At 45.7% G+C, this 23,025-nt stretch overlaps 1 protein-coding gene across 1 annotated transcript; it reads right to left on the bottom strand.

The window, feature by feature from the left end:
- Positions 1 to 2,737: 2,737 nt before the first annotated feature.
- LOC125508852 (E3 ubiquitin-protein ligase RING1-like) lies at positions 2,738 to 7,480 on the bottom strand. Its single transcript, XM_048673650.1, has 2 exons — positions 6,224 to 7,480; positions 2,738 to 2,998 (listed from the first exon to the last, which is right to left on the bottom strand). The coding sequence occupies exon 1, from the start codon at positions 7,364 to 7,366 to the stop codon at positions 6,248 to 6,250; it is 1,119 nt and encodes a 372-aa protein (XP_048529607.1). The 5' UTR covers positions 7,367 to 7,480; the 3' UTR covers positions 2,738 to 2,998; positions 6,224 to 6,247.
- Between the last annotated feature and the right edge of the window lie 15,545 nt (positions 7,481 to 23,025).

A 23,025-nucleotide genomic window follows, 5' to 3' on the forward strand; every position in this document is an offset into this window, starting at 1 on the left:
AACACAATGTCTCAAAAACCGAGGACAACTTGCTACAATCGTTGCTCAAAAATCAAAGCAAGGATAAAATACTCTTTTCTTACAACTTCAAGTGAGTGTTATTGTCTTGTGCATATCCGGTTTCCTTTATTACTCGAGGTTATAGTAATGTAACTGATGAGTTATGCATGCGTGCGCAGCTTCCACTTTATTCTCCTAGAGATTAAGCTTGAGCGGGGAGAAGTAACCGTCTTAGACTTGAGACGAAAAGATCCCGAGGACTATGCAAACATGACTCGGATGCTCCAGAAGTAAGTTCAGTCGATCATTATCGCACCATATCGGCAACTTTGTTCATTTCCTGATATCAAGTAATTATTTTCTTTATCTGGCAGGGTTTGGAAAGAGTTCACCGTAATTTTTCTGGGACTGCCGACCGAGCTGCGATTTAAACACCCGAAAGTAAGTACTACTACCTAGTTTCGCGCATCTCCCATTGATTCTGACTAGTTTCATTAATACCATTTAGCATGCTTGCTTATCAGTTTGATTGACCTCTATTTCTCGTAAAGTGCTTGTGGCAGGAAGCCGGGAATGATTTATGTGGATACTACATTTGCGAGCTCATCTACAACGCGACGGCCTCTAATAAGCGGGGCTACTCTGAAAAACAATATGAAGTGCGTACGCAAAAATATTCAGAATTTTATTTTATTACCATCATTTGTGTTGAGTTTCATTCATACACATGTATTGACCCTCTTCTTCAATTTAGATCTGGCAGATGTAGGATGAACTCCTACCAAAAGATCGCATACGAGCAATTCAAGAGGAATTGGCGGGATTCTTTCTTGACCACGTCATCAATCCAGCTGGAGAATACCATGTGGAACTTGACTTCAGATGTTAGGAATTGTAAGAGATCTTATATTGTATATATGTTGCTAGTAGCGTCGGATAGATATACGAAAATTTGTTGTTTGACCAATCTATCAGAGGAGAGGTCGATCACTTCTCTCTATATATGTTCATGACGATCTTGTGTGCTTCATAGTTTCCTTCATTTGCTTACTAACTAGCGTGTCGAGTTCTCTCTATACGTATAGTACGTAGCGTCGACCAAGCACGGAGATAAGAGAGGTCACTTCTCTCTATTAGCTAGCTAACACAATATATAAAACCCCTAAATTAACCCTCCAAAACCCCCCAACCCCCCCCCCCCTCTTAAAAAAACAAAAACCCAGCTCCTGAGCTGCTGACGCGTGGATGATTTTTGATCCCGGTTGGTGTTACCAACCGAAACCAAAGGCCCTCCTGCCTGGGCTCACCACAGCGACCACGTGGAGCACCATCTGTCCTGGTTCGTAAGCCAACCGGGACTAAAGGTGTTGGGCTTTAGTCCCGACCCTTTAGTCCAGGTTTCAGAACCAGGACAAATGGGACTCTGGAACCGGGACAAATGGGCTATGGGCGATTTGGTTTGCCCGCCCCAAGGCGATCCATGAAGCAGAATTTCAATCTCCCATGACAACACATCTGTTTGTAAACAGGTTCATCGAGGATCTGGCCTTGATGGGGGGGGGGGGGGGGGGGGGGGGGGGGGGGGGGCAAAGCAACATGTTCAAGCAAACCCGGTAGCTCCCCGCAATGCTCGCGAACCATGGGTTCCTCCACCTACGGGATTCTCAAAGTTCAATGTCGACGCTGCCATTTCTGCACATAATGGAAGGGGCTCTGCCGCTGTTGTATGCAGGGACGGGCGGGGCATGTACCTTGGCGCTTCAGCAATGGTCTATGCGATCACAGACCCACCAACGCTCGAAACTTTGGCTTGTACGGAAGCTTTGTCTTTGGCTCTGGACCTAGATGAACATCACCTGCTGATTGCGTCCGATTGCCAATCAGTTATAAAAGATACAGGAGGAACAAATGCAGCCATAATAAAGGAGATAACAGCCAGAAAGGAACTTGAAGCATGCAGGTTTCGTTTTGAGAGTAGAAAGAGCAATTTTGAGGCTCATGCTTTAGCTAGATTTGCTATTCTGTAATTATCCCCATAAACATCATGCATTAATAAAGGTGGGGTCTTTACCTAAAAAAAGGATATATTTAGGGGAAAATTCGTCGTTTCTACCTATAAATAGCCAGTAGAATGTCGCATACATATAATTATAATTAGCGACTAAAATGCCGAGAACTGACGTTTGCATTGGTAGACTATAGATAGGCAATAACACTATTCAATATTTGCATTTCTTGTTCACTGCGTATAGACTAGATAGATAGGCAATATCACTATTCGACATTTGCATTTCTAGTTCATTGCGATTAGACTAGATAGATAGGCCTTTTGACGCCGTCTAGTCAGAGTCGGGAAAGGAGCGCCTCATTTAGGTCGTCATTGGCGTCAAGTGCTAGCAGGCAGGCGTGAGACTCCAAACCCACCCACTAACACGGCATGACAGGTGCAAGGTCAGGGACGCCAAGCCTCGCGCACTGGAGGACGACCACGGCTAATGTGGTGCAGGGAGAGGAAGCCCCGCCTGCCCATGGCGCCGTGTTTTCCTAGAGGTTTTAGCCCGTACGCGGTTTCTACGTATCTGTTCGACAAGCGGTCGGGACCACGCACGGGGAACAATCGAAGTGTGCTGCGCATTCCCTGCAAAACACACGTTATTTCCTCTTAACCTTGCTCGCCAAGGAGCACCCATCTCAATATCTCATCTCAACCAACCCCACACGACACAGGCAAGCTAGCTAGGTTTGGGGTCCATAAACGAGAACCAATTTAACAAATCTGCACAAAGAGTCTACGCAATGCACAACTTCCTGCCACGGCAGTCTCTGTGCCTTGCGTACACAGCCTAACGGACAGCGACAACGACAACTAAAACCAACATTGTTTTGTTCCACCAAATAAACAGGCTGTAAATTCCTTTGGTCTTTCGATTGTCTGTAGTATAACTCACGGTGGCGCATCAACATTGTCGACCTCTGGACGCATCGCCGACAAGGGAACCTGCATGCAGATAGTAAGATTGTTGTTAGTAGCTGCTACTCTTGGAAAGGGGAAGGGGCAACAGGAGCCTCCGAGTACTGGCAAAGAGGAGAGAGCCATATAACTTCATCAATGCACAGGAAAGAAGCAAAACTGGCGGGTGTCGACAAAAAAATAGATGCAGAAATCAAAGTTCGCATTGAACACAACCAGATGTAGCATGTTTTTCATTTTGTTTTGTTTTGCAGGAAACCAGATGTAACATCTTCTTTCTACGACAGTCTAGGAACAGTATATATAAAGCTCAAGTGTTCAAGCTATTCAAATATCACAGGTACAATATAGCTCTGTGTTTGACCGATGAATTACACAAGAGCTCATGGATGAAGCAGATGAATCTTTGATTTCATCTATACACGTTGCAAAGTGGAAGGAAAAACTTTTTATTTGTAAATTACAAGGTGTACTTTTTTTTGAAGAAAATAGTGAGGCACTAATGTGGTCAATAGCTATATCCTTGAATGGCTAATTGACGAATGATGGATACAACACATAAGAGATGAGTGGCCAGGACAGTCCAATAAAGCGGCTGCCAGAGGAGTCACAGAAAAAAATACAAAGGAAACAATGGAGACTGTGAATGCAATCTGAACCTAGAAAAACAGGTTTCTAACCAAACGGGCCTGAAGGGAAGACATCAAAGAAATTTGCACAGAACATGCATTTGAGCATTCTTCAACAATTGAAGCCATGAATCATAAGGAGTACTTTGTAAGATATTACTGTGTAATCATTCAACAGCCAAACCAACAACCAACAAAACAGCAGGCATGAAGATCATGGTCACTATAACTGAAAACTGAAGTAGAACCCAATGAGAATATGCAAGAGATGAAAAAAAACACTTTTCTAAATATATGCAAAAAAATCTTGAAAAGGGATGCATATTTTAATCTGTTCACCATTTTTGTTCTAAAATGACACTTACAAAAAGCAAACATTCCGGAAATGATATCGGAGTAGGGACAGATAACTATGGTCCTCTTGTGGAGTAGGGACTGATACCTGGGTGGATAACTTGTTGGAAACTTATGAGAACATAATTATGCTGATGACAAGGTTCTCAACTTCTTAGTGGACGAATACAAAGTTCCTAATAACTAATAACAGAGCACCTTATCTTGATGTCTCTGCTACATATTTTGTCAGAACCAGAATGAACTATACCATTATCTGGCTGGTCACAAAAGTCTGTAGCAACTGTAAAAAATTTGGCCAGTCAATCTAAACAAATCAAGGAGGGATCAACAAATTCTATCCTCAAATGCATCCAAACAAGGGATGTACACAAGAGGCAGATTTGAATAGGAGTTGTGCAAAGGAAGGGCCCATATCAATGTACAGTTGTGTGCACCAAACCTGACAAAAGTATCAGAAGTTTAGAAGCCTCAGACAAGGCAAGGCATCTCTCCCTATTCCTATTTAATTTCCGAATATCCCCTACATGGTTCGCTGCTAGCTGGTTGAATGGACAAAAGGCGTCTTACATGAGTTGCTGCTCTGAGCAAAACTGTTGTGTTTTGCTTGATCAAACAAGATACAGTCCAAACCTCTTTTGTACGAATGACTTAGCGTAACTGCTATCAAATAATCATATCTACCTGTTCGAAAGAAACTAACCAAAGCGAAGCATCCAAACTAACAAAATTAATGTAATACCCAACAAAGTAAAAATAAACTCATGTGAGAGGCCATGCACTTACACTCGCGTATGACAAAGTCTCTCGACAACCTACTGACTTCATTGGAGAGATGGTAAAAGTGACAGCCACAGCAGTCAACAAAATTATCACACTTGAGAGAACATAAATGGCATTATGATTCATGGCTGACATTTTGACTTGAAAGCAACAGCCTCTTAACTAAATAAACTAGAATTGCAGAAAAAAGAAGAGATGTTTTGAATTCCTGAAATCTATACGTAAATTTATTGGTCTATTTAAAGTCTGGATTGACTGATAACAAATGATTTGAGAACGGTGAAATTTCAAGGCCCTCTTCTGCTTATATATGCAGAATGATAGGATCCTCATTAAAAGAACCTAATCAACACATATGATCTTCTAAGACAGCTAGTGAAACTAGATGTGTGAGCGTGGACGAGACTCGAGTCTAGATCATCCAATATACTCAGCCAACCCAAAGTACAAACCAAAAACGAAAAAAAAATCCCTCCTACTTAAAGAAGACGTCGTTCTGTTGTCCGGTCCTCCTTCGTCCAACCTTACGTACATCCCCTCCTTCCTCTCCCTCTTCTAATTTTTTCCCTCCCATCTCTGGTTTTTCTATCGGTCTTCCCTGAAGACCGCCTCCCTGCCCCACCATTTATTGACTTGCCGAATAAAATTCTGTTTTCTTTGGTAAGCTAATAAGTTCTTACCAAATATGGGCAGGTAAATCTCTACTATAATATTTATTCCACCGTTGCAACACACAGGCAACTATCTAGTCAAAAATAAAAGAGAAAACGGCCAGAACGAAAATGTGTTAGCCTATAAGGTTTGTGCATTGATGATTAACTGGAGCCACCATGGGAACTTAGATGTCTAGGGCTCCCAGGTGCGCACCAATGGCGAAGCTCATCCCTGACCACGCCTAAGATCTGCATCAGCTTGTTAAAACTATGTTGTTCCTCTTCCTAAATCATCCACGTGGAGAGGATAAACGACATCAAAATGCAGCGACAGCTTTTTTTTTGTTTCTTACGAAATTTGTTATGAAATGTTTCAAGCAAACCAACAAACCTCTATAAGTAGAAGATAGGTTTGCTCATCAAATAAAATTTCAGTAGTGTATCATTGTGATAACAGCTTCCTACTGTTTAATATGAATAGCTTATTACGAACTTATATACAAGTCTTAACAAGCATATGCAACTGTGGCCGATACTACAATGACACAAAACCACCAGATCAGATATATGCCTGAAATTGATGTGAGCAGTCAAGTTTGTACTATAGCATCTCCAGCTTTCAAGTCCTAACCGTTTATGATTATGAAATGTAATTGCATTTAGCAAACTATTATGTAAAAATGAGTAGTTTTTCTCTACTAGTCAAGAAAAGAATAGTAAACAGGAATTGAAGCAATTTCAGCTACAATCAAAGAGTTATGAACAGGATATAATCTAGTCTACCAAGTAAATTGCATCCTGATACAAAAGGCTGTGTTATATGATGTAAATACCTCCAAGTGATCACAGATTTGTGTTCAATTTTTGTTACTGCCACCAGCTCCATCCTGCGAACCGCTGTCCTGTGAGCTACTGCCAGCACCGGCATTGTTCCCATCTTGCTGTGGTGTTTGACCTGCCGATCCACCAAACGGCCATGGCAATGACACATTGAATCTCCTTTCCACCACCCTTGCAGTCTCCCCACTCTCCTCCCCTCCTTCCTCAGCAGCACCAGAGCTCCCAGATGCAGCAGCAGCAGCAGCAGCAGCGATACCAACAGCTGACTGTGGGTTTGAGGCCTTATTGCCCTCATAATCAGGATCATCGGTGGGCAGCTCAAAGCGACAAATGGGGCACGAATTGTGGAGCTCCAACCAGGGTACAATGCAATCTGCGTGGTAGATATGCTTGCAGGGCATCTGCTTGGCCCCATCTCCAGGTGAGAAATCTTCCTTGCACACAGCGCACTCGGCGCCCTCTGCCGCCGCAACCATGGCATCGGTGACAACGACGTCAGGAAGAGTGGTCAGGGCGGACTTGGCAGCCGGCGGCGTGCCGTAGCGGTTGGGATCGTTCTCGGCGAGCTGCTCGATGAGTTGCTCCAGTCCCGGGCCGACGAAGTAGTCCCCGTAGCTTGTCCCACCGGCACGGCCGCCTAGGCCAGGGGCGAGGTTGACGCTGGCGTCGTCGAGGAGCACCTGGATGTTGGCGCCCCCCTCCATGAGGGTGTGGATGTAGTTCTGGAAAAACACGAGCGGGTCGAAGGACTCCGGCTCGTTCTCAGGCGTGGCCGTGCCAGCGGCCGAGGCGGCCCCGCTCCCGCTCCTGGACCTAACGCGGCGGCCCTCCTGGAGGTCGAGGATGCTGGTGAGGAAGTTGGAGAGGTCGCTGGAGGGGGGCGCGGCGGCGGATGACGAGGAGGATCGGGACGGGGAGGAGGCGGGGGGCATCATGGGGGGGAAGGCGAAGGGGAAGGGGAGGATGGTGGGGGCAGGGACGGTGACCTCCTCCAGGAAGTCGCCGCGGCAGTCGGGGCATGAGAGCTCGCCGGCGGCCGCGGCGGAGGCGGCGATGAGGACGGTGCGGTTGCATTGGTAGCAGAAGTACTGCTTGCGCGCGAGGGAAGCGTAGTAGGCGGCGCCCGGGGTCGACATGGCGGCGCCCGGCGATCTAGGCAGCGGCGGCGATGCGAGTTTTCTCTAGGGAATTTAGGTCTTCGGCTCTCAGTATCTCGTTTAGTCCTTTTTTTCTGGGTTTCTCCGATTTTATCAAGAGCGGCGGTGACCCCGGACGGTGTTTCCTTGCGGCCCAGAGGAGGAGAGGTTAGTTAGTTTCCGATTGATTCGATTAGATTACAACACGTCAGGCGTCAGAGTTTGGTTCGAATTTTGTTTATCGGGTTGATTTCGTGTCAAACATTTAACTGACTACCAGTATTCTCCTTTCTTTTTGCAGCGATTTACTGGTATTTTCACCGTTAATTTTTTTAGAAAAAGTTATCTTTCAACCGGCTGATGACTCACGTGTGTCCATCACCTCAGTGGCGGTTCGATTCAAGGTAAGATTGACCAACAAGTTTGCAACATTAGGCATGAGTTTGTAACGCAGGCCATGTTGCAAACATACGATGCCTTGACACGTAGCCAGCGCGTATATAACTTAATTATCTTTATTATTATTATTATTTTCACAGGAATTTTCACCGTTGATGGTTTGTGGAAAAAGGCGTGTCTTGCCTACCCCACGGGCAGCAATATGTTGTGTGAAAGTTTTGTTTTGCTCAATAACATTATGTGAATTGATTGCAAAAGTTTCATTTAGTAAGAAGTATAATCATCATGATTGAAAGTCTTAGGGCATCTTCATCGTTGACCTGCAAAATTTGCTTTGGCATCCGTTTGCCTAAGAGGGAACCAATCCGCGGACACTGATGCGGGAGCCGACCATCGAATGCTATCATATATATGTCCGCCAGTAAAAAGTAAATTGAAGTTCAAATCTTGTGTGATCCATAGTGCCCGCGAGATCGCCCCAGCGCCGGATCACATGTCCGATTACAATCAAAAAGTGGCTAGTATGCTTAAATTTTTTACATGCCTGATCCCGATCGCAAAAGAATTTCAGTCTGCCAGTCCGTGCAAAAAAATGAGATTTTCTGCCCTGCCGGATCGGCAACCCGAGCCTCCTCCATGCTCAAGGTGTCATCGCCGCCACGTATGTAGCCTCCGCCACCGCCTCCTCCTCCGCCGCCGCCTTCAACTCATCTTTCTATCGCGGCCACACTTTGTAGCGGACGCCTTGCATGATCATTCTGGCGTCGGTATCCAAAGGCTCCAGCTTCAAGGACAACATCTCGGGCGTCCTCCCTGCTGGAATTTAGTCTACTTTGGGCCAACCTAATAGCAATTTCAGAAATTCCTAATAAATCCTAGAGGCCCACTCAGCCCATTCGTGCAAGGCAAGAAGTGAAACCAAAGTTTAGTCCCACATTGTTAGTTTGGTGGGAGTTGAACCTCCTTATAAGGGGGGGTGTTTCCCCACATGTATGAGCATGAGGACAAGAGGGACATTCACGCGCGCTCCTCCTCCGCCGCCCGCCTCACCACGCCACACCTCGTCACGACGCGTTGCGCCACGCCGTGGATTGCGGGAATGAGCCAAGCCGATGTCTTCCCCGACGTCGACAACCTCTTCGACGGCATGGCTGACGCCATTTACCTTCTCTTTGTCAGATTACATGACTTGTTTTATCGTTGTTATAATAGTCATGTTTTATCTAGTATTCCTGTTAATAATATCATTCGGTAAATTGCTCATATTTCTAACAATCCAAAAACCTTATTATAGGCAATTTACCCCGAGGGGTTTTGCTGCTTCCATGAGACCTCCTATGTTTGAGGGTATCTGTAACGCCCGGATAATTAAGCTACAGTGATTCCCCGCTAATGATGCCACGTCACCACGGTTACTGTGGTAAACTCTCGATAGTTCAGGACCGAAACAAGTTCTAAATTCAAATAAAAGAAAACAATAAAAGTTTTCAAAAAAAAATTAAAACAAAAATGTTCGGTGGTTGCCAAATATTACAAAGATAATTATGGTGTAAGGTTCACCATTTTATAAAATGCCTAAGTGTTTATAAATAAAAAAAAACAGAAAACAAACAAAAAAAAATATAAAAGGCCCCCCCCCACTGGGCCAGACGGCCCAGCCGGCCAGGCCACCACCGGCCCAACTGGGCAAAGGCCCAGCCGGCCCCCCACTCCCCCATAACCCTACCCCCCCGAAACCCTAACCCCACCCCGTCGCCCCCAGCCGCCCCACTCCCCCCCCACTCGCTCCACTCCCCCCTGCCCCCTCCCCGATCCAGATCGGATCGGGGGCGTTCGCCGCCGCCGCCCGGATTCCACGCCCGGAGCCCCCCCCCCCCCCCCGCCCGCCCCCCCCCCCCCCCCCCCCCCCCCCCCCCCCCCCCCCCCGCCGGACTGCTTCCTCCCTCCCCGGCCTGCCTCCTCTACGCCGTCGTCTCGCCTCCTCACCTCCTCCTCGTCCCGAGCCGAGGCCGCCACTCCGGCGCCGCGCCCTCGACCCCGTCGCCCCGCCGCACTCGTCGTCGGCGACCGGAACGCCGCCCCCTTCCTCGTCCTCCTCCTCGAGCTCGAGCCCGCTGCCATTTCCCCCACGAACGCCGGTGAGGCTCCGGCCTCTCCCTCTCTCTATCTCCGTCCATGACTGCGCCCGACCACCATCGCCTCCGTCCCGCAACGCCTGGCCGCGCCCACCAGGGCCGCCGTCGTCTGGGGCCGCCCCTACTCCGGCGCCGTCCTCGCCCGGCCGTGCCACCGCGCCCGCTCTGCACTGTGGCTCACCGCTCGCGCCCCCCCCCCCCCCCGCCCCTTCGCTGCCTGCGCCGTGCCGTCTGCTTCGCGCCGCGGCCGCCGCCCCACTGGTGACCACCGGCCTGCGCTGCGCCACCGCACTGACCCCTTGCCGTGCCCGCTTGCTCCCCCGCACCGCCTCGTCTCCGGCTCCCAGCGCGACTGCATGCGCCGTGCCTCCCTGCGGCGGCCGCCGTACTCGCCGTGGCCGCTTCGCTCACGGCGACCACTCCGCCTGCAGCCCGCCTGCAAACCCCGTTGGCTCGGGTGTTGCGGGCACCCGCAAGCGCGCCGCCCCGTATCCACTGCCCAGAACCCGCTATGGACTCCCCTGGTCACAGACACAGGGGCCCCACCCCACAGAACGTTTAATAAAAAAAAGATTAAGATTAAAAATAATATGTAAAATAAATAAAATAAATAAATAGATAATAATAATTTAATTAATTAATTAATTAAGGAATTAATTAAGTTAATTAATCGTAATTAGATTAACCTAACTAACTAATTAGTTTAATTAAACAGTAGTTAGTTTAGTTAAACACTTATTAGGCTAAACAGTCAATGACCAGTGGGTCCCACACGTCAGTTGACCAGTCAACACCTGTGTTGACTGCTGACGTCATGCTGACGTCATCATGACGTCAGCAAGCACTGTTCTGGATAATGTTGTATTAAAATAATTAAATAAATCCTGAAAATGATTTAAATCTTTTAAAATTAATAGAAAATAAACCGTAGCTCAGATAGAAATACTTTGTACATGAAAGTTGCTCAGGACGACGAGACGAACTCGGATACGCAGCCCGTTCGCCCGCCACGCGTCCCTAGCATAGCGAACACGCAACTTTCCCCCTCCGGCTCCTGCCGAAAACGCGAAACACCGGGGATACTTTCCCGGATGTCCCCCCTTCACCGGTATCACCTCATACCGCGATAGGGCACCCCTAGCACCGCTACTTGTCATGTCATGAAACGCTATGCATATGTTTGCTTAAATATTTATTGTTTATCCCCCCTCTTCTCTCGCTAGACACCGAGACCGACGCCGCTGCTACCCAGTACGACTACGGAGTTGACGACCACTCTCTCTTGCCAGAGCAACCAGGCAAGCCCCCCCTTTGATCACCAGATATCGCCTACTCTTCTCTATACTGCTTGCATTAGAGTAGTGTAGCATGTTACTGCTTCCCGTTAATCCTATACTGATGCATAGCCTGTCCTTGCTACTACTGTTGTTACCTTTACCTGCAATCCTAATGCTTAGTATAGGATGCTAGTTTATCATCAGTGGCCCTACATCCTTGTCCGTCTGCCATGCTATACTATCGGGCCGTGATCACTCGGGAGTTGATCACGGATATATACTATATACTTTATACATGATACATGTGCTGACTAAAGACGGGTCGGCTTGAGGAGCACCCGCGAGTGGATCTTTGAGGCGGAGCGACAGGGGCAGGTTCCGACCACCTAGGAGAGAGGTGGGCCTGGCCCTGGTCGACGTTCGCGGATACTTAACACGCTTAACGAGATCTGGGTATTTGATCTGAGTCTGGCCATTTGGTCTATACGCACTAACCATCTACGCGGGAGTAGTTATGGGTATCCCGGCGTCGTGGTATCAGCCGAAGCCTTCTTGACGTCAGCGACGGAGCGGCGCGCGCTGGATTGGACTGGAACGCCACTAGGCTAGGTCTGCTTCCGGCCGCCCACGCAACGTGCAGGTGTGCTAAGGGCGATGGGCCCAGACCCCTGGGCGCTTAGGTTTAGACCGGCGTGCTGACCTCTCTGTTGGTCTAGGTGGGGCTGCGACGTGTTGATCTTCCGAGGCCGGGCATGACCCAGGAAAGTGTGTCCGGCCAAATGGGATCGAGCGTGTTGGGTATGTGGTGCACCCCTGCAGGAAGTTAATCTATTCGAATAGCCGTGATCTTCGGTAACAGGACGACTTGGAGTTGTACCTTGACCTTATGACAACTAGAACCGGATACTTAATAAAACACACCCTTCCAAGTGCCAGATACAACCGGTGATCGCTCTCTCACAGGGCGACGAGGGGAGGATCATCGGTTAGGATTATGCTATGCGATGATACTTGGAGGACTTCAGTCTACTCTCTTCTGCATGCTGCAAGATGGAGGTGTCCAGAAGCGTAGTCTTCGACAGGATTAGCTATCCCCCCTCTTATTCTGGCTTTCTGCAGTTCAGTCCACCGATATGGCCCTTTTACACATTTACCCCTGCATATGTAGTGTAGCTCCTTGCTTGCGAGTACTTTGGATGAGTACTCACGGTTGCTTTCTCCCTCTTTTCCCCTATCCCTTCTACCTGGTTGTCGCAACCAGATGTTGGAGCCCAGGAGCCAGACGCCACCTATCGACGACGACTCCTACTACACCGGAGGTGCCTACTACTACGTAGCTGCCCGCTGACGACGACCAGGAGTAGTTAGGAGGATCCCAGGCAGGAGGCCTGCACCTCTTTCGATCTGTATCCCAGTTTGTGCTAGCCTTCTTAAGGCAAACTTGTTTAACTTATGTCTGTACTCAGATATTGTTGCTTCCGCTGACTCGTCTATGATCGAGCTCTTTTATTCGAGCCCTCGAGGCCCCTGGCTTGGTAATATGATGCTTGTATGACTTATTTTATTTGTAGAGTTGTGTTGTGATAATCTCCCGTGAGTCCCTTGATCTTGATCGTACACTTTGCGTGTGATTAGTGTTACGATTGAATCGGGGGCGTCACAGTATCCACTATAAGAGGTGGCGCGTGAGAGCAGTCTTATGGTTTCAAACCATGAGTTGCTATGACGCCACTCTTGGCAACCCTGAAGGAGAGTATGATGCTCAATAGGAACAAGCTTTTCAGAAAAATGGATACCCTGATTAAGACTGCTCTCTTGAGTGTTCTTGGTGAGAACATAGTTGATTCTTATGCGTCAATTGACAATAGAAAAGATATGTGGGATGCACTCGAGGCCAAGTTTGGGGTCTCGGATGCCGGACTGAGCTGTACATCATGGAACAATTCTATGACTACAGGATGACTGAAGAGCGCTCCGTGGTTGAGCAAGATCACGAGATGCAGTCATTTACTAGAGAACTTGAGCACTTCAATTATATGCTACCGAACAAGTTTGTTGTCGGAGGCATTATCACTAAGCTTCCTCCTTCGTGGAGGAGCTTTGCTACCTTACTGAAGTATAAGAGGCGGGAGTTTTCTATTTCGGATCTCATTGGTACTCTTAATGTAGAAGAAAAGGCGAGAGCAAAGGACACATGTGCTCGAGGTATTGAGGGAGGATCTAGTGCCAATCTGGTATAGAAGAAAAACTTCCAGTCCCACAAGGTCAAGAACAAGAGCAAGTTTGATGGTAAAGCAAAGTTTGATGGGAAGAATAAGGTTGTACAGCACACCAACTTCAAGAAGAAGAATGACAATAAGAAAGGTGTTTGTCATGTGTGCGGAGATCCTGACCATTGGGCTCCTGGTTGCCCTAATCGTTATGACAAGCGTCATCTTGGGAAAGCCGGCAAGACCGCTAATGTTGTCATTGGTGACACTGACATGAAGGATGCTGGGTATGGTATATTTCCCACTATTCTTTCAGTATGTCATTCTCTTGATTGGTTGATTGACACGGATGCTAATGTGCATGTATGCGGTGATATTTCCATGTTTTCGTCTTATTAGACCGTAGGGACTTCAACCGTGCTGATGGGCAACGGTTCAAGTGCTTCTGTTTGTGGTGTTGGCACGGTCGGTCTGAAGTTTACTTCGGGGAAGATCATGCGGCTGAAGAACGTGCATTATGTCCCCTCCGTCAATAAAAATCTTGTTAGCGGATCTCTTCTGTGTAGAGATGGCTACAAGCTTGTCTTTGAGTCGAATAAATTTGTACTCCCTCCGTCCAGAAATACTTGTTATCAAAATGAACAAAAGGAGATGTATCTAGATGTATTTTAGTTCTAAATACATCACTTTTATCCATTTTGATGACAAGTATTTTTAGACGGAGGGAGTAATATCCAAGTATGGAACTTTTGTTGTTAAAGGCTATGAGTCGGGAGGCCTGATACGTCTTCAATGTATCTATAATTTTTTATTGTTCCATGCTATTATATTATCTATTTTGGATGTTTTATATGCATTAATATGCTATTTTATATTATTTTGGAACTATCCTGTTAACCTAGAACCCAGTGCTAGTTTCTGTTTTTTCCTTGTTTAGAGTTTCGCAGAAAAGGAATACTAGACGAAGTCCAAATGGAATAAAACATTCGCGATGATTTTTCTTGGACCAGAAGACACCCAGGAGACTTGGAGATCAAGTCGGAGAAGCCACGAGGCGGCAACAAGGGTGGAGGGTGCGCCCCCCTGCCTTGTGCCCCCCCCCTCCGTGACTCCCCAGACCTAATTCCTTCGCCTATATATTCACATATATTCCCAAACCACCAGAAGTATCCACGAAAACACTTTTCCACCGCCGCAACCTTTTGTACCCGTGAGATCCCATCTAGGGGCCTTTTCCGGCATCCTGCTGGAGGGGGATTCAATCACAGAGGGCTTCTACATCAACCCTATTGCCCTTCCGAAGCGTGAGTAGTTTACCACAGACCTACGGGTCCATAGCTAGTAGCTAGATGGCTTCTTCTCTCTCATTGATTCTCAATACCATGTTCTCCTCGATGTTCTTGGAGATCTAGCTGATGTAATCTTCTTTAGCGGTGTGTTTGTCGAGATCTAATGAATTGTGGATTTATGATTAGCTTATCTATGGATATTATTTGAATCTTCTCTGAATTCTTTTATGCATGATTTGATACCTTTGTAATTCTCTCCGAATTATCAGTTTGGTTTGGCCAACTAGATTGGTTTTTCTTGCAATGGGAGAAGTGCTTAGCTTTGGGTTCAATTTTGCGGTGTCATTTCCTAGTGACAGTAGGGGCGGTAAGGCACATATTGTATTGTTGCCATCGAGGATAAAAAGATGGGGTTTACATCATATTTCTTGAGTTTATTCCTCTACATCATGTCATCTTACTTAATGTGTTACTCTGTTCTTCATGAACTTAATACTCTAGATGCAGGCAGGAGTCGGTCGATGTGTGGAGTAATAGTAGTAGATGTAGAATAGTTTCGATCTACTTGACACGGACGTGATGCCTATATTTTATAATCATTGCCTTAGATATCGTCATAACTTTGCGCTTTTCTATCAATTTCTCACAGTAATTTGTTCACCCTGTTGGGGAACGTAGTAATTTTAAAAAAATCCTACGCACACGCAAAATCATGGTGATGCATAGCAATGGAAGGGGAGAGTGTTGTCCACGTACCCTCGTAGACCGAAAGCGGAAGCGTTAGCACAACGCGGTTGATGTAGTCGTACGTCTTCATGATCCGCACACGTTCAACTCGATGTCGTCCCTCGAACTCCGATCCAGCCGAGTGTTGAGGGAGAGTTTTCGTCAGCACGAATGGCGTGATGACGATGATGATGTTCTAACCGAACGCAGGGCTTCGCCTAAGCACCGCTACAGATATGATCGAGGTGGATTATGGTGGAGGGGGCACGCACACGGCTAAGAAGATCAAGAGATCAATTGTTGTTCTTTGGGGTGCCCCCTCTCGTATATAAGGAGTGGAGGAGGGGAGGGGCCGGCCCTCTCTATGGCGCGCCCTAGGGGAGTCCTACTCCCACCGGGAGTAGGATTCCCCCTTTCCTAGTAGAACTAGGATCCCTTCCAAGTAGTAGGAGTAGGAGAGAAGGAAAGGGAAGGGAAAAGGAGAAGGAAGGAAGGGGGCGCCCCCCTCCCTAGTCCAATTCGGACCAGCCCATGGGGAGGGGTGCGGCCACCCTTTGAGGCCTTTCTCTCCTTTCCCGTATGGCCCATTAAGGCCCAATACGAATTCCCGTAACTCCCCGGTACTCCCGAAAATACCCGAATCACTCGGAACCTTTCCGATGTCCGAATATAGTCGTCCAATATATCGATCTTTACGTCTCGACCATTTCGAGACTCCTCGTCATGTCCCCGATCTCATCCGGGACTCCGAACTCCTTCGGTACATCAAAACACATAAACTCATAATATAACCGTCATCGAACTTTAAGCGTGCGGACCCTACGGGTTCGAGAACTATGTAGACATGACCGAGACACGTCTCCGGTCAATAACCAATAGCGGAACCTGGATGCTCATATTGGCTCCACATATTCTACGAAGATCTTTATCGGTCAGACCGCATAACTACATACGTTGTTCCCTTTGTCATCGGTATGTTACTTGCCCGAGATTCGATCGTCGGTATCTCAATACCTAGTTCAATCTCGTTACCGGCAAGTCTCTTTACTCGTTCCGTAACACATCATCCCGCAACTAACTCATTAGTTGCAGTGCTTGCAAGGCTTATAGTGATGTGCATTACCGAGTGGGCCCAGAGATACCTCTCCGACAATCGGAGTGACAAATCCTAATCTCGAAATACGCCAACCCAACAAGTACCTTCGGAGACACCTGTAGAGCACCTTTATAATCACTCAGTTACGTTGTGACGTTTGGTAGCACACAAAGTGTTCCTCCGGTAAACAGGAGTTGCATAATCTCATAGTCATAGGAACATGTATAAGTCATGAAGAAAGCAATAGCAACAAACTAAACGATCAAGTGCTATGCTAACGGAATGGGTCAAGTCAATCACATCATTCTCCTAATGATGTGATACCATTAATCAAATGGCAACTCATGTCTATGGTTAGGAAACATAACCATCTTTGATCAACGAGCTAGTCAAGTAGAGGCATACTAGTGACACTCTGTTTGTCTATGTATTCACACATGTATTATGTTTCTGGTTAATATAATTTTAGCATGAATAATAAACATTTATCATGATATAAGGAAATAAATAATAACTTTATTATTGCCTCTAGGGCATATTTCCTTCAGTCCCCCACTTGCGCTAGAGTCAATAATCTAGTTCACACCGCCATGTGATTTAATACCAATAGTTCACATCACCATGTGATTAACACCCATAGTTCACATCGACATGTGACCAACACCCAAAGGATTTACTAGAGTCAATAATCTAGTTCACATCGCTATGTGATTAACACCCAAAGAGTACTAAGGTGTGATCATGTTTTGCTTGTGAGAGAAGTTTAGTCAATGGGTCTGCCACATTCAGATCCGTAAGTATTTTGCAAATTTCTATGTCAACAGTGCTCTGCACGGAGCTACTCTAGCTAATTGCTCCCACTTTCAATATGTATCCAGATTGAGATTTAGAGTCATCTGGATCAGTGTCAAAATTTGCATCGACGTAACCCTTTACGACGAACCTTTTGTCACTTCCATAATCGAGAAATATATCCTTATTCCACTAAGGATAATTTTGACCAATTTCTAGTGATCTACTCCTAGATCACTATTGTATTCCCTTGCCAAACTCAGGGCAAGGTATACAATAGGTCTGGTACACAGCATGGCATACTTTATACAACCTATGGTTGAGGCATAGGGAATGACTTTCATTCTCTCTCTATCTTCTGTCGTGGTCAGGTTTTGAGTCTTACTCAACTTCAGAGCTTGTAACACAGGCAAGAACTCCTTCTTTGACTGTTCCATTTTGAACTACTTCAAAATCTTGTCAATGTATGTACTCATTGAAAAACTTATCAAGCGTCTTGATCTATCTCTATAGATCTTGATGCTCAATATGTAAGCAGCTTCAACGAGGTCTTTCTTTGAAAAACTCCTTTCAAACATTCCTTTATGCTTTGCAGAATAATTCTACATTATCTCCGATCAACAATATGTCATTCACATATACTTATCAGAAATGTTGTAGTGCTCCCACTCACTTTCTTGTAAATACAGGCTTCACCGCAAGTCTGTATAAAACTATATGCTTTGATCAACTTATCAAAGCGTATATTCCAACTCCGAGATGCTTGCACCAGTCCATAGATGGATCGCTGGAGCTTGCATATTTTGTTAGTACCTTTAGGATTGACAAAACCTTCTGGTTGCATCATATACAACTCTTCTTTAATAAATCCATTAAAGAATGCAGTTTTGTTTATCCATTTGTCAGATTTCATAAAATGCGGCAATTGCTAACATGATTCGGACAGACTTAAGCATAGATACGAGTGAGAAACTCTCATTGTAGTCAACACCTTGAACTTGTTGAAAACCTTTTTGCGACAATTCTAGCTTTGTAGATAGTAACACTGCTATCAGCATCCGTCTTCCTCTTGAAGATCCATTTAATCTCAATGGCTCGCCGATCATTGGGCAAGTCAATCGAAGTCCATACTTTGTTCTCATACATGGATCTCATCTCAGATTTCATGGCCTCAAGCCATTTCGCGGAATCTGGGCTCATCATCGCTTCCTCATAGTTCGTAGGCTCGTCATGGTCAAGTAACATGACCTCCAGAACAGGATTACCGTACCACTCTGGTGCGGATCTCACTCTGGTTTACCTACGAGGTTTCGGTAGTAACTTGATCTGAAGTTACATGATCTTCATCATTAGCTTCCTCACTAATTGGTGTAGTAGTCACAGGAATAGATTTCTGTGATGAACTACTTTCCAATAAGGGAGCAGGTACAGTTACCTCAACAAGTTCTACTTTCCTCCCACTCACTTCTTTCGAGAGAAACTCCTTCTCTAGAAAGGATCCATTCTCAGCAATGAATATCTTGCCTTCGGATCTGTGATAGAAGGTGTACCCAACATTTTCTTTTGGGTATCCTATGAAGATTTACTTCTCCGATTTGGGTTCGAGCTTATCAAGTTGAAACTTTTTCACATAAGCATCGCAGTCCCAAACTTTAAGAAACGACAGCTTAGGTTTCTCGCCAAACCACATTTCATACGGCGTCGTCTCAATGGATTTAGATGGTGCCCTATTTAACGTGAATGTAGCTGTCTCTAATGCATAACCCCAAAACGATAGTGGTAATTGGTAAGAGACATCATAGATCGCACCATATCTAATAAAGCACGGTTACGACGTTCGGACACACCATTACACTGTGGTGTTCCAGGTGGCATGAGTAGCGAAACTATTTCACATTGTTTTAACTGAAGGCCAAACTCGTAACTCAAATATTTTACTTCTGCGATCATATCGTAGAAACTTTTATTTTTGTTACGATGATTCTCCACTTCACTCTGAAATTCTTTGAACTTTTCAAATATTTCAGACTTGTGTTTCATCAAGTAGATGTACTCATATCTGCTCAAATCATCTGTGAAGATCAGAAAATAATGATGCCTGCCACGAGCCTTAATATTCATTGGACCACATACATCAGTATGTTTGATTTCCAACAAATCTGTTGCTCGCTCCATTGTTCCGGAGAACGGAGTCTTAGTCATCTTGCCCATGAGGCATGGTTCGCAAGCATCAACTGATTCATAATCAAGTGATTCCAAAAACCCATCAGCATGGATTTTCTTCATGCGCTTTACACCAATATGACCTAAACGGCAGTGCCACAAATAAGTTGCACTATCATTATTAACTTTGCATCTTTTGGCTTCAATATTATGAATATGTGTATCACCACGATCGAGATCCAACAAACCATTTTCATTGGGTGTATGACCATAGAAGGTTTTATTCATGTAAACAGAAAGCAATTATTCTCTAACTTACATGAATAACCGTATTGCAATAAACATGATCAAATCATATTTATGCTCAACGCAAACACCAAATAACACTTATTTAGGTTCAACACTAATCCCGAAAGTATAGGGAGTGTGCGATGATGATCATATCAATCCTGGAACCACTTCCAACACACATCGTCAGTTCACCCTTAACCAGTCTCTGTTCATTCTGCAACTCCCGTTTTGAGTTACCACTCTTAGCAACTGAATTAGTATCAAATACTGAGGGGCTGCTATAAACACTAGTAAAGTACACATCAATAACATGTATATCAAATATACCTATGTTCACTTTGCCATCCTTCTTATCCGCCAATTACTTGGGGTAGTTCCGCTTGTAGTGACCAGTCCCTTTGTAGTAGAAGCACTTAGTCTCAGGCTTAGGTACAGACTTGGGCTTCTTCAATTGAGTAGCAACTTGCTTGCCGTTCTTCTTGAAGTTCCCCTTCTTCCCTTTGCCCTTTTCTTGAAACTAGTGGTCTTGTCAACCATCAACACTTGATGCTTTTCTTGATTTCTACCTTCGTCGATTTCAGCATCACGAAGAGCTTGGGAATTGTTTTCGTCATCCCTTGCATACTATAATTCATCACGAAGTTCTACTAACTTGGTGATGGTGACTAGAGAATTCTGTCAATCACTATTTTATCTGGAAGATTAACTTCCACTTGATTCAAGCGATTGTAGTACCCAGACAATCTGAGCACATGCTCACTGCTTGAGCTATTCTCCTCCATGTTTTAGCTATAGAACTTGTTGGAGACTTCATATCTCTCAACTCGGGTATTTTCTTGAAATATTAACTTCAACTCCTGGAACATCTCATATGGTCCATGACGTTCAAGACGTCTTTGAAGTCCCGATTCTAAGCCGTTTAAGCATGGTGCACTAAAATATCAAGTAGTCATCATATTGAGCTAGCCAAATGTTCATAACATCTGCATCTGCTCCTGCAATAGGTTTGTCACCTAGCGGTGCATCAAGGACATAATTCTTCTGTGCAGCAATGAGGATAAACCTCAGATCACGGATCCAATCTGCGTCATTGCTACTAACACCTTTCAACTTAGTTTTCTCTAGGAACATATCAAAAATAAAACAGGGGAGCTAAACGCGAGCTATTGATCTACAACATAGATATGCTAATACTACCAGGACTAAGTTCATGATAAATTTAAGTTCAATTAATCATATTACTTAAGAACTCCCACTTAGAAAGACATCCCTCTAATCTTCTAAGTGATCACGTGATCCAAATCAACTAAACCATAACCGATCATCACGTGAAATGGAGTAGCTTTCAATGGTGAACATCAATATGTTGATCATATCTACTATATGATTCACGCTCAACCTTTCGGTCTTAGTGTTCCGAGGCCATATCTGCATATGCTAGGCTCGTCAAGTTTAACCTGAGTATTCTGCGTGTGCAAAAACTGGCTTGCACCCGTTGTAGATGGACGTAGAGCTTATCACACCCGATCATCACGTGGTGTCTGGGCACGACGAACTTTGGCAACGGTGCATACTCAGGAAGAACACTTTTATCTTGAAATTTAGTGAGAGATCATTATAAAGCTACCGTCGAACTAAGCAAAATAAGATGCATAAAAGATAAACATCACATGCAATCAAAATATGTGACATGATATGGCCATCATCATCTTGTGCCTTTGATCTCCAACTCCAAAGCATCGTCATGATTTCCTTCGTCACCGGCATGACACCATGATCTCCATCATCTTGATCTATATCAATGTGTCATCACATTGTCGTCTCGCCAACTATTGCTCTTGCAACTATTGCTATCGCATAGCGATAAAGTAAAGCAAGTATTTGGCGCTTGCATCTTATGCAATAGAGAGACAACCATAAGGCTTTTGCCAGTTGCCGATAACTTCAACAAAACATGATCATCTCATACAACAACTTATATCACGTCTTGACCATATCACATCACAACATGCCCTGCAAAAACAAGTTAGACGTCCTCTACTTTGTTGTTGCAAGTTTTATGTGGCTGCTACGGGCTTAGCAAGAACCGTTCTTACCTATGCATCAAAACCACAACAATAGTTTGTCAAGTTGGTGTTGTTTTAACCTTCACAAGGACCGGGCGTAGCCACACTCGATTCAACTAAAGTTGGAGAAACTGACACCCGCTAGTCACCTGTATGCATAGCATGGCGGTAAAACCAGTCTCGCGTAAGCGTACGCGTATTGTCGGTCCGGGCCGCTTCATCCAACAATACTGCCGAACCAAAGTGTGACATGCTGGTAAGCAGTATGACTTATATCGCCCACAACTCACTTGTGTTCTACTCGTGCATATTACATCAACGCATAAAACCTGGCTCAGATGCCACTATTGGGGAATGTAGTAATTTCAAAAAAAAAATCCTACGCACACGCAAGATCATGGTGATGCATAGCAACGAGAGGGGAGAGTGTTGTCCACGTACCCCCGTAGACCGAAAGCGGAAGCGTTAGCACAACGCGGTTGATGTAGTCGTACGTCTTCATGATCCGACCGATCAAGTACCGAACGCACGGCACTTCCGAGTTCTGCACACGTTCAACTCGATGACATCACTCGAACTCCGATCCAGCCGAGTGTTGAGGGAGAGTTTCGTCAGCACGACGGCGTGGTGACGATGATGATGTTCTACCGACGCAGGGCTTCGCCTAAGCACCGCTATGATATGATCGAGGTGGATTATGGTGGAGAGGGGCACTGCACACGGCTAAGAGATCAAGAGATCAATTGTTGTGTCTTTGGGGTGCCCCTGCCCTCGTATATAAAGGAGTGGAGGAGGGGGAGGGCCGGCCCTCTCTATGGCGCGCCCTAGGGGAGTCCTACTCCCACCGGTAGTAGGATTCCCTCTTTCCTAGTAGAACTAGGATCCCTTCCAAGTAGTAGGAGTAGGAGAGAAGGAAAGGGAAGGGAAAAGGAGAAGGAAGGAAGGGGGCGCCTCCCTCCCTAGTCCAATTCGGACCAGCCCATGGGGAGGGGCGCGGCCACCCTTTGAGGCCTTCCTCTCCTTTCCCGTATGGCCCATTAAGGCCCAATACGAATTTCCGTAACTCCCCGGTACTCCCGAAAATACCCGAATCACTCGGAACCTTTCCGATGTCCGAATATAGTCGTCCAATACATCGATCTTTACGTCTCGACCATTTCAAGACTCCTCGTCATGTCCCCGATCTCATCCGGGACTCCGAACTCCTTCGGTACA

The sequence above is a fragment of the Triticum urartu genome, chromosome 1 (assembly GCF_003073215.2).
Source record: "Triticum urartu cultivar G1812 chromosome 1, Tu2.1, whole genome shotgun sequence".
NCBI lineage: Eukaryota > Viridiplantae > Streptophyta > Magnoliopsida > Poales > Poaceae > Triticum > Triticum urartu.